Source organism: Gossypium raimondii, chromosome 13, assembly GCF_025698545.1.
Source record: "Gossypium raimondii isolate GPD5lz chromosome 13, ASM2569854v1, whole genome shotgun sequence".
Classification (NCBI taxonomy): domain Eukaryota; kingdom Viridiplantae; phylum Streptophyta; class Magnoliopsida; order Malvales; family Malvaceae; genus Gossypium; species Gossypium raimondii.
Genome location: NC_068577.1, coordinates 45,029,943 through 45,049,726, shown reverse-complemented (window position 1 = coordinate 45,049,726; position 19,784 = coordinate 45,029,943). Strand labels below are relative to the sequence as shown.

The 19,784-nt window shown below is 34.5% G+C and overlaps 1 protein-coding gene across 1 annotated transcript; it reads right to left on the bottom strand.

The window, feature by feature from the left end:
• Positions 1–2,136: 2,136 nt before the first annotated feature.
• LOC128036200 (uncharacterized) lies at positions 2,137–3,042 on the bottom strand. Its single transcript, XM_052627112.1, has 2 exons — positions 2,581–3,042; positions 2,137–2,466 (listed from the first exon to the last, which is right to left on the bottom strand). The coding sequence occupies exons 1-2, from the start codon at positions 3,040–3,042 to the stop codon at positions 2,137–2,139; spliced, it is 792 nt and encodes a 263-aa protein (XP_052483072.1).
• Between the last annotated feature and the right edge of the window lie 16,742 nt (positions 3,043–19,784).

Genomic DNA, 19,784 nt, shown 5'->3' with positions numbered 1-19,784 from the left:
TTATTTAATTTAGTGGACAGTCTAGTGTGGCATTTAAAGTAATTTTTATTATTTTTAAAGGTTCAAAAGGTAAATAAATATTAGTTAAACAAAAATAAAACATGAAATTATCATCTTCTTCCTAAATTCTTCATGAAAAATTTGAATGTCCATGGTTTTTTATGCTTAGAGAATCGAAAAAGTTCAATGCCTTGCATGTGAGAGATTTCTCTACTCGTTTCTTGTAATTTTTATGTTTTTGAGATCATTGCAACTAGGTCCAGCTAGTCCGTATCTCCGTTTTTTAATATGTTAAAAATTTTGGAAATTTCCATTAATGAATCTTGAATGTTTTTGATGATAACTATGTGTTTGAAGCTTTGATTGTGCTATTTGGTTGTTCTGTGAAGTGATTTTTTGATAGATTTTGATTTAAGGATTAAATAGTTCAAAATGTCAAAATTTCAAGGTTTAAATGGTGAACATGAGGTTTTTTTGGACTGTTTAGAAGCCTTTAATATTCATCTGTAAATTTTAACTTGTGAAAATGGTAAATTTGATAATTTTCGATTTAAGGATTAAATTACAAAACTTGTAAAAGTTAGGGGTAATTATGTAATTTTAAAAACAAAAGGGTATAAAATGTAAAGTAAATAGGAATATGAAATGTAAACTAATAATTGGAAATTTTATATTTTAGATCAAGACCTGTTGATATACGTGAAAAAGGAAAAATTACAGAATAGTCCCTAAATTTATGCAACTATTACAACTTAGTCTAGGTAAGTTCGTACGTTTTATAATTTAATATCTATTGTATTGTTTGATTATATAATATGATATAATGGATGTTGCTTGTTTTATTAATGAAGTAAAAATGTTTGAAAAATGTTATTCAATTTTAATATTTGGATCGGATGAATGCTAGATAGAGTACAATTGAATGATGGCATGTTATGTGAGGATCAGAGTGGAGATTGATATGGTGTGATTTATATATTTTATCCTGAGTATGTCGAGGTTCAGCATTTTTTGTGAACTCTCATGTTATACTATCTTGTTCTAGCGTGTTATGGGGGCAGATGTATAGCTCTTATGAGCATTTGGCATGTTATTGGTTGGATTATCTCTTTGAGCATTTGGTGTGTTATTGGTTGGAGTAGCTCTTATGACCACTTAGCGTGTTATCGGTTGGATTAGTTCTTATGAGCATTTGGCGTGTTATCGGATGGATTAGCTCTTATGAGCATTTGGCGTGTTTTGGTTGGATTACTTGTGTATTTGTATCTATAAGTCATTCATCAGATCGTAAATTATTGTATTATAACTTATATAATGACTTGGAAAGGTTTGACATGTAAATGATATCTAGAATTGATTCTATTGTGGATATATATATTGTCTCGAAGATTATTGTTGAGCTTTGATTTGAACTATGCAATTCACCAGTTGACATTGTGGAAGGCAGGAAACACATGTAGTTGAGTTATTATTGATTGAATTATTGTATATACTTCGGTAAGATTTGTTATTTCTATACATCAAACTTACTAAGCTTCAATGAGTTTACTTGTGTTAATTTATGTTCTTCTCGATACTTTCGAAGGTTGGACGATCGGATCAGCAGTCAAGTCACACTATCCATTCGTATTCGATAGCTTTTGGAACGTTTGTTTTGGATTATATGACATGTAATAGGCTTGTTTTGACACTACTTTTGTTTTGGTATGTATATATATAAGAGTAAGCTTAAGTACAAGTTGGTAACATGAATATCACTACATGATATTGGTGTTTATTTGGAAAATGTTTGGATAAAGACTTGTTATGGATTATGAATGTTGGAAGATATTTTTGGTCATAAACTTGTAGTATATGTATGACTAAAAGGTCTACTTGAATTGTTTTGATTTGAGGTGCCTATGATAGGCATATTTGTTAGAAGTTAAGTTGTGTGAATTGGTAAATTGTGGTTGATGATTTATATTGTTGTATAAGTGTGTATACTTGTGGTGCCAATGAAGGTATATTGGTTAAGCACTTAAGATGATTGAAATAGCATGATTTGAGCTTTTTAAATGTCATTTTGAATAGGTCTAATGGTTGCTAAATAGGTTACTTAGTGTCTAAGAAAACTTGAAATGGTAAACTTGATTTTTAAGACTTATTTAAGTGCACACGACCTAGTGCACCCCAAGGTGAAAAACTAGGTCGAGTAAAAAACCTATCAATCAACTCTTGCAGCTGTGCTTTCAACTCTTTTAACTTGGTAGGAGCCATTCTATAAGGTGCTATCGATATTAGTGATGTTCCCAGTATAAGTTCTATAGCAAACTCAACCTCTCTGACCGACGGTAATCCTGGTAACTCCTCTGGAAACATATTGGGATACTCGCAAACCACTAACACTGTTTCAAGCTTTGATTCAGACAATTTAGTATCCAATACATAATCAAGGTAAGCATTACAACATTTTCTCACATATTTCTACGTTGACATAGCTTATATAACAATAGGCAACCCACGCGAATTATCTGATTCAATACGAAGCATCTCACCGTTTTGACATTTTAATACAATAGGCTTTCTTCTACAATTTACAGTAGTTTCGTGTAGAGTTAGCCAATCCATACCCAAAATCACATCAAATTCATCAAACAGTAAATGCATCAAATTAGCCAGAAATTTGTAACCCCAAGTCATCAAAGGACAATTCTTGCAGACTTTATCAACTAGTACATATTGGCCTAGGGGGTTCAATACTTTAACCACGAATTCAGTGGACTCAACAGGTAAATTTTTACTAGATACTAACTTCGTGCAAACATATGAATGGGTTGATCCTGGATCAATCAAAGCAGTAACTTCAGTATCATAAATAGGGAAAGTACCAGTAATAACATCTAGCGCAGAAGCATCCTTGCGTGCATGAATAGCATAAGCCCTAGCTAGTGCTCGTGCCTCGGATCTCACAATAGAATCTTTTGTAACTCCACGACTACCACTCACAAATTCGGGATTACGAGGTGGTCTATCTCTCACAGCTGTGTTGCTCGGTCTCATAGTTTGAGCTTTTTCTTTCTCGAATTTCTCTAGGTAATCTCTATGATAGTGGTCTAAGGAACCACACTTGAAAAATGCTCCATTCTTTACTCGACACTCACCATAATGTGGTCTGTTACAGTGCTTACACTCGGGTTTGGCATCTCTGACACTACCCACACTCGCCACAGATGTAGCCTAAGGTTTAGGACTCGAACGTTGGGTACCTCTGTCTCTACTAGAATATCCCATAGAAGCAGTAGAACAGTTGTGATGTTCTTTTGATTTCTTTGATACTGATTGATAGGACTTCCCAGTCGATCTCTTTCTCGAGTCTCTAGCTTCAAAATCTACAGGTCTTTTCTCTTTGCTCAGTTTTTCGGCCTTATATGCCCAATCAACCAGTACAACAAATTCTTTCAACTCAAGAATTCCAACCAGAAGCTTTATGTCTTCGTTTAACCCATCTTTGAATCTCTAACACATAGTAGTCTCGATTGGAATACACTCCCGAGCATATTTGCTCAATCTAACAAATTCCTGCTCGTATTCTAATACAGTCATACTGCCCTATTTGAGCTACAAAAATTCTTTATGTTTCTGATCCAGAAAGCTCTCACTGATGTATTTCTTTCGAAACTCTGTTTGGAAGAATTCCAATGTGATCCGCTGTCTCGGCACAACAAAAATCAACTTGTTCCACCACTGGTAAGTCGAATCTTTCAACCATGATACCGCACATTTAACACATTCAGCCAGTGAATAGGATAGCTCATCAAAAACCCTGGTTGTATTCTCTAACCAGAATTCAGCTCTCTCGGGATCATTTTCAACAATAGCTCAGAATTTTTTAGCCCCGTACTTACGAATCTTATCAACAGGTGGCTTACTAAATTGGATTGGTTCAATACCTTGAGGAATAATAGGAACCGGTTGGGGAGCAAGAGGGGGTGGAGGTTGTTGAAAAGCCAGGTTCATTCGTACGAACTCGGTAAATCATTCATTCATCATCTAAAAGAAAGCTTTTTTAGCCTCTCCTCCCCAGCCCTCAGATACGGGCCTTGTACCACTCGATGTAACTCTGTGAACGGAGGCTTGAGCATTGCTCTCTATTTCATCGGAGTCAGCTCGGTTGGATATCATTTCTATAAGAAAACATGTTTTAAAACGGCTAGGAGATATCACATTATCAATGATTATATAATGGCATGTATAACTAGACTCGTAAACACTACGTTCAGTTTCAGAATCGACTAAACAATAGCTCTGATACCAATAAATGTAACACCCCTAACCCGAATCCGTCGCCGGAGCAGGATTACGAAGCATTACCAGAGATTACAAGTAAAACAGACATAAATTTCAAACATTTCATAACATAATAATCATCACATCAAAACCAATAAAAATCATATATTTTGTCCCTTATATGAGCCCTTAAGGCCTTAAAAACGCGTTAGAAACAAGTCGGGACTAAATCGAAAACTCAGAGAATTTTTTGGAAAATATTGAAAATTTTCAAAGCTGCAGGGGTCACACGGCCAAGAGACAAGCCCGTGTTCTTAGGTCATGTGGGCATCCGAAATAGGGACACACAGCCATGTCCCAGCCTGTGTTCATGCTCGTGTAACTCTTTGACTTGATCACACGGCCAAGCCACACGTCCGCGTGCTAGGTCGTGTACCCTTCGAAGTAACCTCACACGCCCATGTGTCAGGCCGTGTGTTAGGCTGTGTAACAACCTAACTTGCAGCCCTTTGAAAGCTATAGGGGACACACGGTCATGTCACCTGGCCATGTGCCACACACAGCTGAGACACACACCTGTGTCTCTGCCTGTATGGACGAAAATATGTCATTTTACAAGCCATATTTCTCACTCAATTTGGTAAAAAACTACACCCAAAAATGAACATATACACAAGCTATAATAAGCCATCCAAAACAAGCATAATCAAGCCTTATACAAATGGTATGATCACATACAACCAATATGCCCTTAGGCACCTCAAATGAAAACTTATAAACATGGCTAATCATGTGATCAATATAACCATTTGTTATAACCAATTGTTCAACTAACATATATGCATATTTACACCAAAACTTACCATGTAGATCATTTAAAAAGAATACCATTTAGTACCAAAACTGTATTCTAAAACTAGCATCAAATGACCATATAAATCATTTCCACCAAAACACCAAATTACCACAATTACATCCTATCACAAAGCACATATTCAATATGCATATTCATACCACAATTTTCATCTTCCATAATTCAACCATACCAAGTTATTCATCAACCATTAGAGAGCAAATATTTACATACCATATACTAGACTTATACTATCATCAAAGTGCCAAAACACTAGCCAAACAAATGGCCAAATTATCAACAAAGCATATAGGCCAACATTAGCCAAAATAACCTATACATGCCATTATAACCAAAATTAAACCAACTAAAAGTACCAAAAGAGCCGATGGATAGTGTGATATAGCTCCGATAAGCTTCCAATCCGAATGAGCTTTCAATTCACTAAAAACACGAAAAAAATACACCGAGTAAGCATTTAAGCTTAGTAAGTTCGTAACATAGAATTTAACTAACCATTTAGTCACAATTTAGGTAAGTAAACATATCATATCCCAACTCAATTTGACCAAATGCCTAAGCACATATTCACCAACATGTTAGCCATGTAAAACACATATAATAGCCAATAAACATGGATGAACATAACCACTAAGCAAGTTTCATATACATGTATCATCCATTTCATGTTTCAATATATCATGTAATATCATTTCTATGCATTTTATGTATATACCAGTAATAGTTCGTATCGAACTACTATCATCTTGTAATAGAACATTGCCCATTGAACCATTTAGAATATCGTTGCATACTCGGGATAGCTCACACATAGTGTGCTAAACTGTAATTTGTCAATTTCGGTACATGTATGCTCATAAGAGCTATGAATTAGTATGCTCTCATGAGCTATAAATTGGTAAGCTTATACGAGCTGAGAATCGATAAGCTCTCATGAGCCGCAAATCGGTAAGCTCATACAAGCTGTGGTGTGCCCGCAACACATGCAGGACCTCAACCAAATCGGTAACCCTAATGGCATGTCATTTGTATCCTACGAATTTCTAAGATTCAAACGGGGTTCTGTAATCGTTATATGTCATCGGATATGCAATTGGTACTTATACATGGCAATTATGCAAATCACATACATATAATTCAATTAAAACATATAAATACTCAATTTAATTACACGAACTTACCTCGACGAGTATTCGTATATACGGAGGTGATTTAATTCGGACTTTCTCTTTGCTCCGATCTAACTCCGTACGAGGTCTAACTAGATCTATACAAATAAATTTAACTCAATTTAACACATAATTCATTCAATTTAGTACAACATTAATTTATTTACAATTTAGTCCCTAGGCTCAGAAAATGAAATTAATGCAATTTTACCCCTATCCAAGCCTGGCCAATTTTTCTTTAGCTTATAACAGACTGCATATTTCAGAAATTCATAAATTTCACCATGAATTTATTATATTTTTCAATTTAACCCCTAATTGACAATTTCACCAAAAAATTCCTTTACAAAAGTTGCTTATCTAACAACAACCACTCATTTTCTATCATCAAACTTCAAAAATAAAGCATTTTCATCAATGGTAAAACCCTAATAGTTTAACAGTTTTACAAATTAGTCCCCGAGCTAGCTAGATTAAGCTAAAACGATCCCAGAAACATAGAAATCTTAAAACACGGGACTAAAATACATACCATGCACTTAGAAATGGTCTAGCCGAATATTGAAGCTTCTCCAATGGCTTCCTAAGCTTATTTTTGGTTGATAATGAAACAAAAAAGATGGTAACTTGGGTTATTTTATTTAATTTATCTTTAATTACCTAATTACAATTATAACCTTTAAAAACTTTATTAATTACACAATTGTCAAGCCATGTACATCCACTATCACTATTTATGGTCTAATTACCATATAAGGACTTCCACTTTAATGTTCTATAGCTATTTAATACCTTTAGCTATTAGAACTCAACTTTTGCCCTACGCGATTTAGTCTTTTTTATCAAGTTGAGTATGTAAACGGTAAAATTTCTTAATGAAATTTTTATACGGTATTAATATCATACTGTAGACAATAAAATAATCATAAAATAAATTTTTTGACCTTGGATTTCTGGTCCCGAAACCACTATTCTGATTTAACTAAAAACGGGCTGTTACAATCATACTTGGGAAACCTATTCTAGAAACTGATGGAACATTAAGTGATGTTCAAAAAGGTAAGTTAACTATGAGAGTTAATGATCAACAGATAACTTTTAATGTTTTCGATGATATGAAGTGTTCATATACAGATGAAGAATGTCATGCTGTGGAGATAGTTGACGCAATAGTTCAGAAGAAATTGCAGATTTTTGTCACAATAACTGTAATGATGATGCATATTTAATTGAGTTGATTGAAGCAAAAATGATTGAAGAGCTTGGTGAACTGATGGATGTTAAGCAAATCAAGAATGGAGCGAGGAGAAGTTTTGAGTCATTAAATTTATCGAACTGTTCTTTTAAACCTCCTCGGCCATCCATAGAAGATCCTCCTATGTTGGAATTGAAGCCTTTGCCAGCACATTTGAAATATGCTTACTTGGGAGACAACAACACACTACCAATAATTGTTTCTGTGGCATTGACATTTGAACAAGAAGCTCAATTATTGAGAGTCTTGAAGAAATCTAAGAAAGCATTGGGATTTGCGATTGTGGATATCAAAGGAATTAGTCTAAAAATCTACATGCACAAAATATTACTAGAGGATTGCCATGGCAAATCTATTAATCAACAGAGAAGACTGAATCCCATTTTGAAGGAAGTTGTCAAAAAAGATATTATCAAATGGCTAGATGTTGGAACCATATATCCAATTTCAGATAGTTCTTAGGTGTGCTATGTTCAATGTGTACCTAAAAAAGGGGTGTCACCGTGGTAAACAATGATAACAATGAACTCAGTCCTACTCGTACTGTCACGAGATGGAGGGTTTGTATGGACTATTGGAAACTCAACAAAGCAACAAGGAAGGACCATTTTACTCTGCGATTTATCAATCAAATGCTAGATCACATTCACATGTCCTTATGAAACTTTTGCACTCCGACAAATGCTGTTTGGATTATGCAATGCCCATGCAACATTTCAGCGTTGCATGATGGCAATATTTTAAAACATGGTGGAGAAAATTTTAGAAGTTTTTATGGACGACTTCTCGGTGTTTGGCGTTACTTTTGAAGATTGTTTAAAAAATTTGGAACTAGTTATTTGTCGATATGAAGAAACCAACCTTGTACTCAATTGGGAGAAATGTCACTTCATGTTCTGTGACGGCATTTTTCTAGGACATAAAATTTCATAGCAAGGAATTGCTGTCGACAAAGCAAAAATCGAAGTTATTGAGAAATTGCCACCACCCTCCACAGTTAAAGGTATTCGTAGTTTTCTTGGCCATGTAGGATTCTACAGACGATTCATCAAGGATTTCTCGAAAAAATCAAAACCTCAGTGTACACTGTTAGAACAACAAACCTTTCAATTTTGATGATCAGTGTTTACAAGCATTTGAGGAGTTGAAAAAAGGGCTAGTCACAGCACCAATAGTCATAGCACCATATTGGAATCTACATTTCGAACTTATGTGTGATGCAAGTGATTTTGTCGTAGGGGCGATGCTTGGGCAAAGAAAGAACAAGGTATTTCATGCTATCTAGTACGCAAGTCGAACATTGATTGATTCCCAGCTAAATTATACCACTACTGAGAATAAGTTGTTAGTTGTGGTATTTGCCTTCGACAAATTCAAGGCTTATTTAGTAGGCACCAAAGTGACGATTTATATGGACCACTCTGCTATTAAATACTTGGTAACAAAGAAAGATGTCAAGCCCAGATTGATTCAATGGATATTATTATTGCAGGAATTTGATCTGGAAATTAGAGATAGGAAAGACACAGGAAATTAAGTGGCTAATCACTTCTCTATAATTGAAGCAGGAAATAAATATGGTCATATTCAACGCATTCAAGATCATTTTCCAGATCAGAAACTGTTAGTTTTTATGGAATTACCATGGTATGCTAATATTGTAAATTTTTTGGTTAATAGACTGCTGCCACCTCACATCACAAATCAAAGACGGAAAAAATTTATCCACGATGCCAAGCAATATTATTGGGATGAGCCATTTTATTCAAACACTATGCAAACTAGATAATTCAGAAGTGTGTTCCAGATGACTAGATTCAAAGTATTTTATTTCATTGTCATTCAGCACCATCCGGAGGGCACTTTGGGGCATGAGAACTGCGGCAAAAGTTCTCCAATCTGGTTTTTATTGGCCAACCATGTTTAAAGATGCTCATGATATTTTTCCAAGCTTTCGATCTCTATGAAAAGACTGGAAATCTATCGATGAGGTATGAGATGCCCTTACACACTATTTTAGAAGTGGAACTATTTGACATTTAGGGAATTAATTTTTTGGGACCATTCCCACCTTCTTAGGGCAATGCATAAATACTTTTAGCTGTTGGTTATGTCTCTAAGTGGGTTGAGGTTGTTGCTTTACAAACAAATGATGCCAAATCGGTATTGAAATTTCTCCATAAGAATATTTTTACCAGGTTGGGTACTCCTCGTACTCTAATTAGTGATGAAGAGGGTAAAGAGCACAATAATAGCATAGCCTGATGTTCATCATTAATCTGAACCTCAACATTCTTTAAATCATTCAAAAGATTATTAAATTAACTGATGTGATCTCTAAAGTGCTCACCTTCGTTCATGCGGAACGTGTACAACCGTTGTCTCAGCACTAATCGGTTAGCCAGAGACTTTGTCGCGTAAAGGGTTTCTAACCTTTTCCATAAGGTGAATGAAGTTTTTTTTCATCAAAACCTACTGCAACACATTGTTTTTTTTTTCCATAAACCAGGTTATGCAACAAACAAGTAGAATAATCAAGAAATTGAAAAAATCAAACATAAATATTTTACGTGAAAAAACTCCTCCGAAGAGGATAAAAAACCACTGGTAAAGATAATTTCACTAAAATGGAAAAAATGAAAGATTGCAGTAAAAACCTCAAAATGTAAACACAAAATTCTCTGAAAGATTGTAAAAGCTAATATCAAAATGTGTAATGAGTTATTTTTCTAGGGAGAAAAAACGGCCTATTTATAGGCTAAATTTGTAGTTCAAATATTATTAAAATAACCTACACTAATTAGAATTTAAGTGGTAAACTAAAAACAGAGTTTAACTGTGAGAAGAAAAGCCGAAAAATATTAGGCATAAGTCCACATTAACTTTTTTTTTAATTTAAAATTAACATTATTAAACACATGGTTTTAATTCAATTTCCTCCACTATCCATCCAATAACGTTAAAAAGGGATAATTACCATTTAGATCCTTAAACAAACATCAATCATGCATTTTTGCTAATAGAAATCAATAGAGATTAAGTTTTACGTCTTTTATGATTTAATCTTTTTTCTTAATTAACTAACTAAACATCAAAATTACCAAACCGAATTTCAATATGACACTATAAGGACCTCGTAAATATTGACTCACACATCAAAATTTTGGTCCTGAAATCACTTTTTCTGACACCACTGAAAAGAGGTCGTTACATTGATAATGAAAATATTATTAATAAATAAATTTATGCATTATAGATTATATTACCAATATATTGATTTGGTTAAAATGATTTTTAAAAATGAGATTAGATTTGAAAATAAAATTGATTTTAAATATATAATTTTAATCTCACACATTTATTTTATTAATTATAAAAATCAATTTTAACATTATTAATTATTATAATATTTAAAATAAAATAAAATATATTGTATTGTATTGTATTAATTTAATTAAAACCTATATTTTATTATTTTTAATGTCACTTCCAAAAATCGGGATAGTAAAAGCGGGGTTAGTGAATTAAAAGCGTAATTGGGTTAGATAATTAAAATAATTAGAATTAAAAAATTTAAGGTTGAGAAATTAAAATTAGGTGTCTGGGAATTAACTTGGTTAAAATGGTTTTTAAAAATGAGATTGGATTTGAAAATAATTTTGAAATTGGTTTTAATTGAAAAACAAGGATCAATTTGGAAAAGGGAGAAAACTGGAGGTGGTTAAATGGGCAATGACCAAATTTTTAAAAATTTGGTGCCTAGTTAACAACCCCCACGTATTCTTCTTCCCTCCCATTCTTCATCTTCTTCAAAAATTTGTCAAACACCAAATCAAAGTTTTTCTTTCGAAATTAGTTAATCATTTTTTATACCTAAGGTCTCTAAACACAAAATCTCTTTTCAATTTTGAAGAACACTCATGCTTTCATCCTTAAAATCATCAAGAGATCTTCACAACTTTTTATGATTAAACTAAGTGATATGTTATTTCAATTCGAGATTTAAATGTTTTAATCAAGATCTAAATATATCATTTGATTTTAAGTTTATTTTGGCTTGAAAATGGTAGATCTCATATTTCTTGGCTAAGATTTGGTTTTAAAGTCATTTCAAACTCATTTTATTCTAATTAAAAGGTATTTGATCTTAATTTAATAAATCATTAATGAATTTAAGCAAATTGAATGTTTTCCCTTTTAAAGATCATATACGCTTGATTTTTTAGAAAAATAAGATCGGTGTAATTTGGTAAATTTGATCGTTTGTATCGTAATTAGATGATATTTAGAATGTTTGGAATCAAAATTAAGGTTTAGAAACTAGATTTCAGTGGTGAAATCGTATTTTCGGCAAAACTAGCTAGTATTTAATAAGTAAGATAGATGAGTTCTGGTCTGTAATTTTTTTTATATGATTTAAAATCTTATATTGTGTTTTTAATGTATTTAATGTGAATGCAAAGTGTCAAACTCGTTGGGAGGTTCTACAAGCAAGGACAAAGGCTTGTTTGAGCTTTTTCCATTAAAGTCAAGCTTGCAAGGTGAGTGGTTTGGTGTGCTACAATTATGCACAAACCAAAGTCTTAAAGGAAAACTTAGGTAGCCTAATCATCTATCCTAAGTTCCATGAGTAAGTGTTCCTAGTTAAACTAATGATGGTTTGCAAGTGATGCTTAAATGTGACATGTTATGTGATGTATGTTGAGATGACAATGAAAATATTATGTGTTTATAACTGAATATGATATGAGCATTGTTAATTTTATGTACACTATTTGGGATCTATATGTTGTGGCTATTTGAGCATAATGTGAGCACTTGTAAGTTCATTATATGAGATTAAAATATGTGATATGAACATGAGTTGTGTGATATGTGAAAGTGTGCATAAAATAATAAGTATAGATTTTTAAGTGGATGTGTTTGAAAGGTATATTTCGTTGTGTTGGGAGGCTATATTTGGTTTTTCTTGGAGGGTATATTTGGTTGTATATTTGGTTGTGTTGGAGGGTATATTTGGTTGTGTTTGGAGGGTATGTTTGGTTGTGTCTGGAGGCTATGATTGGTTGTGTTTGGTGGGTGATAGTTTTATGCTACACATTATATTGGTCGTATTTGGAAATTCAGTTATCCAATGTAATATATTTTGTATATATGATTCACGATCACATTGTGCCAACATATCAATGAGAACGCTATGAGTTATACTTGATTGCTTACCATGATTAATTATGATAGTGTGCTTTCTTTTAACTTTGGATATTGTGACTACTTGTGGCAATCTTTGAGTACTCACTGAGCTTGAAAAAGCTCACACTCTTTTATGTTTAACAATGCAAGGTTATAGTTGAAACGATGAGGAGAACTGAGCTACCAAGTGATCCAAAGTAAGGCAATTTACCTTGAGTATGTTTGATGTGTTTCCAACTTAATAAGGAAGGGAATCTGGGACTAATTTAGAGGGTTTTAGACTTTGAACTGTTAATGGTTTGTAATTGGACATTGTGGACTCTTTAATTGGTTTGATTTGGAACTTTTATTACTACTTCAGATAGATGATTGAATGGTAGATTATGAATTCTTGATGAATGGTATGAGTAATTGTTCGACTAACTTGTAAGTGTGGGTTGAAGAGTCGTTGGTTATTAAGGTAAGTCTTATATGTTTTATGCGTGATTTGGAAATTAATCATGAGTTTAGTATGCATGAAATATAAAAATTGGACAAATTACGTAAATAGTAGGTGGCTTGTGAACTAATTAAATGATGATGATTTTATGAAGAAATGCATGATGTTTTAATGAATATTCCTAAACAAGATTTATACATACTACTATAGTATACTATTTTCAACCTTATGAAATGGTGTTTCCCAACATTTTACTACATTACAATTTAGATTTAATCATTTTTAAAATAAAATGGTTTCTAAAATCCTTTCAAATATAACCTTTCAAATACCTTATCACCTGCATGAATGTTGAATTGAAGCTTTTAAAATATTTGCTTGTTAAAAATTCAATTTACGAATTATGCCAATGACTTGATGATCACAGTAGTGCAACAGAAGCATGACTTTAGGTTATGAAATATTTCATGAATAATTGTGTGAGGTGTGTTTGGTGTGCTTTGTAATGGTTTTAATGGAGAGCCACTTTGGTGGCTAATGTGACGCTCGAAATTCGGGTCGGGCCATCCCGACGGGGTTTGGGGCGCCACATGTAATTTATCCAATTATATTAAATGATTTTATAGATTTATAATTTTATTAATTAATAATATATTATTTTTTAAAATAGAACTTTGAAAAAATATGACCAAATTAATTAATTTTACATTAAAATACTATCATATTAATTAATATTATTTCTATTATTACCACATAATAATACTAATTAATTACTATTGTAATGTCAATTTAGTAATATAATTAACAATCAAGGGTATTCTCATTAGTTCAAAAGTTTTTAAACTCATGCTTTTATATATACTAACTTCTAATGTCATGATTTTTAAATTATTATGTAATATATTTTCTAATTTATACTAAAGATCAATTAGTTTTGAAAAATAATTAAGAGAATAAAATAACATTTTAAAATTATGAAATTAAAAATTAAATTATTGCATAAAAATATTAAAATACTATACAAATTTGAAACTAAAAAGAAAGTAAATACAAAAAATACACTATATTAATGATTACATCTAATTATAATGATTAAAAATAATTATTTTAATTTTAATTTCTTTTCAAACTAAATTCACAAAACGTTTTTCACCTCTACCAGATAAATAACGGATAAACAAAAAAAATTTTAAGATTGTTTTTCTGTGGAAATGTTAATGTGAAAGAGATGGGAAGAGGAAAGTGTTGAATGGGAAATGAAACCGTCGGTACCTGCAATGATGAAAAAAGATGGGATTGGGTAGAATTCCTAAGGAAATGGGTTGGCTTTAGTATTGGTTTTATTTCTTTATCTGTGTTTTACAATTTTTCAAAATGTTTTTTATTTGGGCTGATGACTGTTATGGGCCCTTGTTGGTTTCTGGTGTATGTTTTTTCATATTTTAAATCCTAATCCTCTATTTTCTCAAAAAAAAAAAAGATTGTTTGCTTAGCATAATATATACAACTTACAAAAAAAATTTTAAAAAAAAACATCATTATATTATATTACCTCATCATCAATTAAAATAATTCTCAAATTTTTAGTAGATTAGATTGAAAAAAATCGCGATGAGGGAAACAGGAGAACGTGAGAACAATGATGTGGGAGAAGTCGCTAATCAATCAACAAAGAAAGTCCGATTTAGGGTAATCGACGAAGACTTTGACGTGGAGATGACTTCTGCACCGACTACAACAAGGCCTCGATCATGGAAAGACTATCTAATGAGTACTGGTCTTAGGGCGGATGTTCAGGCGCAAGGTGTAGATAATTTCTATGGTGAAGAAGACCTTGAGTTATCGGAAGTCGATATCGTAAAATCAACGGTTAATGGCATTCCATCAATCAATTTCTCTGAACGAGTGAACCAAATCCTTATTAAAGATATGGCTCACACAGTGGTAATCAAATTATTGGGGAGGAACATTGGATACCCTATGATGTATAACAAAGTTTGCTCCTTATGGAAACCGTCCCAGTCGTTCCGATTAATGGATCTCGAAAACGGATACTTTTTAGCCAAATTTCAGAGTTTAGAGGACTTTGAGAAGGTTTTGTGCCAAGGACCCTGGATTGTGTATGGGCAATACCTTACAGTGCAACCCTGGTCCGTTGATTTCAACACGTCCCAGTCATACCTGAGCTTGGTCATGGCTTGGATTAGACTCCCGGGTTTTGCTAGGGCACATGTATAAGAGGCAAATCCTATGGGAAATAGGGGGAATGGTAGGGAAGGTGGTAAAGTTAGATCTTAATACAGATACTGGGCTAGGGGAAGATTTGCACGAATGGCAGTGCATGTGAATCTAGAGAAGGTGTTGATCTGTCAGGTCTTGATCAATGGGGTTATTCAGAGGGTTGAGTACGAGTACCTAACTACGATGTGTTTTTCGTGTGGACATTATGGTCATATAAAAGAGTTGTGCCCTAATAAGATAGATGAACAAAAAGCGATAGAGGCAGGGGTTGCGAATGGTAAAGATGATCAAACAAATAACATAACGGCAAGTTTAGATGAAACGACAAATAATGCTAGCAATTATGGCCTATGGATGTTACTCGAAAGAAAGGGCAGACGTTCGATGCGACCATTGCAAAGAAATGGTGGCGAGGTTTCAGGAACAACAGGGGCCTCGGGCTTCCAAGCACTAGAAACCCTAGCATAAGGTAAGGGTGACCAAAAACAAGGGAGCGGGCTAGGGCTCGATACAGGTAAAACAGGCCTAGAAATACACATTGAAACGAAAGGGATGAGTCACCCAAGTGAGGAATTGAGCCAGGTAAATAAGGACACAAACAATTTGGTTCATAAAGGAACGGAAACCTATAAGCCTGAATAAAGGAATAGGCTGCGAGCAGATAAAGGCCTTGGAAGGACAGGCCCATCCGAATTTAAAATAAACAAATATGCAAGTGGCCTGGAAGTGGCAAGTGGATCTGGGTTGAGAATGACCAACTTGGGGTACGAGAGCCCAAATGAGTTAGCAACTAGGGTTAAGGAAATGGGGGTCTCAAACCTGATGCATGACGGTAAGAGCCCGAGGGACGAGCAACCCTTCTCCGATCTGGTGGACTCGGGGGTAGAAGAATTAGAAGGCACGACCATGATGGAGCTTCTGCAAAGATCGGAGATTGCTGAGGAACAAGAAGACGAGGAAAGAAATACAGAAGGCCTTAAAGGAACACCGCCGGGCAGCACTACCCAGCCCGATTTGCGTCCAGGGTCGAAGAGTCTACAGGCGGTGTTGGGGATCCCAATTGAGGGAATACTAGACCAGTGAAAACATACCGTAGTAGCGTTTAAAGAAAATCTTCGCTCTGGGGCTGTACGGAATATGATTGGCGACAACCTCAAAACCATCAAATTTCACGCTGATCAAGGGGGAATTCGGATCGGAGGGATTAAGCAGCATGGGATTAGGAAGAATAAAAAATTGAACAAAACTATTAGGGGAAAAGGCAGCCCTTTCAAAAACTCTTCCCAGAAAATCCCTCTGACAGACTCGATGAATAACATTGTAGATTTATTGCAGTCCCAATTTCAACAAGGACTGTTGACTGAAACCCCCGAACGAGCGGGTGAAATTGCAGAAGAACGAGATAGTACGCGATAGTAAACCCAGGAGTGTTTCGTATTTTTTAAAATAATATATATATTACTAATGAATTTCAAATTTTCAATGTTTTCTTGGAACTGTCAGGGTGTGCTAACGCAAAGTTTCCTCGTGTTTTTAGATAGTACAATATAAGTCATAGGCCCGATGTCGTTAGTCTTTTTGAGACAAAAGTTAGTAGTGAGTTGAAAATCTGGGAATTCAATATTCACACCGAGTTGAGGCAAAGAGATTTTCTGGTGGGATTTGGATAGGTTGGAAGTATTCGGTTCAACTCAAGATTGTTCAAAATCACCCTCAATTCATTCTAACACAAGTCACCATTGGGCTTCCCGCTCGGGTTGTTTTTATTGCTTTTGTCTATGGTAACCCAAATAGAACCAGACAAAAATTACTGTGGGACGCTTTAAAAGAAACTATCCCTATATCCTCGATACCTTGGATGGCTATTGTGGACTTCAATGCTATCTTTTTTGAAGAAGATAAAAAATGAGGAAGTTTTGTAGGAAGACAATGCCCCCATTTTGGTAAATTTGTTGAAACAAATGAATTACATGATCTAGGGTTCAGAGGGCCACCATTTACTTGGCAAAGAGGAGGGACTTTTGAGAGATTGGACCGTGTGATAGGGAACACTGTTTGGCTCCAAGCTTTTCTGAAATGCCTAGTAACACATCTTGTACGAATTAAGTTAGACCATCGGCCTCTTCTCATTAAACTTTGTTTGGAAATCAATCTGTCCGAAGGACGTCCTTTTTGTTTTCTGGCCGGATGGTCCCAACATCCAAATTTCTCAAATATCGTAAAAGATCTATGGAACTATGGCGGAAGCATGTCTGACACCTTGGGGAAACTTACCATAGGCCTTAAAGAGTGGAACAAAAAGGTGTATGGTCACATTAGAGAGCGTAAGTAAAAACTTTTACAATCCTTAAATCAAGTTCAAAGTGAAATGGAAAGGTCAAACTCAGCTAGAATAACTACGAGGGAGATAGGTATTAGGAAAGAGCTAGAATAAGTGCTTGATCATGAAGACTTACTTTGGAAACAAAAGTCAAGATGTGATTTGCTTAAGTTAAGAGATAGAAACACAAAATTTTTTCATAGCCGGACACTACATAGAAGGAGAGTCAATCGTATTAACGCCATACACAATAGAAATGGCGACTGGCTATACGAACCAGACGAGATTCAATCGGAAGCAGTATCTTATTTTCAACAATTATATGGAGAGCAGCCATGCGAAATGAAAGAATTACCACCTAGTTGTTTCCCTTGAATGGAGCAAAGTGACATTGACTTTCTAGGAAAGGATGTCTCGAATGAAGAAATTCAAAAAGCTATCTCGCTTAAAGCCCCCAGACGTGATAGGTTTTATGCACTATTTTTTCGAAATCAATGGGATAGCATCGGTGGGACAATTTGCGAATGGGTGAAAAAACTGTTTAAAGGAAAACCCATTGACCATGAATTAAACAATACACTTATTGTTCTTATTCCAAAGATTACTTAACTGGAAGAAATGTCACAATTTCGGCCTATTAGCTTGTGCTCTGTGCTTTGTAAGTTGGTCATAAAAGTAATAGTTAACAGATTTAAAGTTTTTTTCCCTAAAATTATTGCACAGGAACAAGCTGGGTTCATCGTTGGTCGGAGTATCTCTGATAATATTCTAATTGCTCAAGTTATTCACTCTATACGAGGAAAAAGTAAAAAATGGATGGCCATTAAAATTGATTTGGAGAAAGCTTATAATAGGATTCGGTGGGATTTCATTAATAAATCTATACAAGTAGTCCGAATATTGGACTTTTTGCGTAAAGTGATTATGTCGACCATTTCGACTTCCACTATGCAGGTTTTGTGGAATGGAGTGCCTACATCAAAATTTCAACCTGCAAGCTGTCACCTTACTTTTTTTTGTCTTACGTATGGAATGGTTAAGCCATAGCATCAAAACAACGGAGAGTTCTGGTGAATGGATTCCTATCAAGCTTACACAGTTAGGACCAATTTTGTCACACCTTTTCTTTGCTGATGACTTAGTAATTTTCTCCAGAGCAGATATAAAGCATGGCTCCCTAATAAGGAACATTCTAGAACATTTTTGTATCATCTCGGGCCACCGGGTCAATGCACAAAAAACTAACATTTTCTACTCTCGAGGAGTTGGTGAAAATCTAAGCAACCAATTAAACAGATTATTAGGTTTTCAAAAGGTCCAAGAGTTGGGAACGTATTTAGGAACTCTGTTTTTTCATAAAAGAGTCACTAACGCAACCTTGGGTTTTGTAGTTGAGAAGGTTAGGGCTAAGTTGTGTAATTGGGATGCAAAACAACTCTCTGTGGCAAGGAGATTCACTTTAGCACAATCAGTCCTCCTCGCTATTCCAAATTACTTTATGCAGTCCATACGGGTCCCAAAAAGGGTATGCGAGGAGATTGAGCGCTTGGCTAGACAATTCATCTGGGAGGTACTGTAAGGAAACGAAAGATGGCACTGGTTTATTGGGATTCTGTGTGTTAGCCTCGTAAGTATGGTGGCCTAGGCATTCGCCATTTAGAATATCAGAATACCTCTTCTTCTTTTTTCTTTTTTTTTTTGCTAAAATTAGGATTTAATCTTGTCAATAAGGAGAAAGCTTTATGGGTTAGGGTGCTGCGCACAAAATATAATATGAGTGAAAGGATTCATGAAAGTATTGAAAAAGGGAGTAGCTCAGCTATCTGGAGAGGGATTGCAAAAGTTTGGCCCCTACCGAGAGAGAATTTATGCTGGTCTGTTGGAGAAGGTTCCTCAATCCGTTGTTGGGAAGATTCCTAGATTCCAAAAGTAGGACCATTAAAAGCGTTGGCTTCTCCTATTGATCATCCAACCACGGATTGTCTTATAAGAGATATGGTTACAGATGATGGAGCTTGGAATTTACA

What these genes read in the sequence shown, in the direction of transcription:
- LOC128036200 (XM_052627112.1), bottom strand. Translation starts at nt 3,042, where the DNA reads ATGAGACCGAGCAACACAGCTGTGAGAGATAGACCACCTCGTAATCCC. An exon ending in TAACTCTACACGAAACTACT is followed by an intron (nt 2,467 to 2,580) that starts GTAAATTGTAGA and finishes ATGTCAACGTAG; the next exon opens with AAATATGTGAGAAAATGTTG.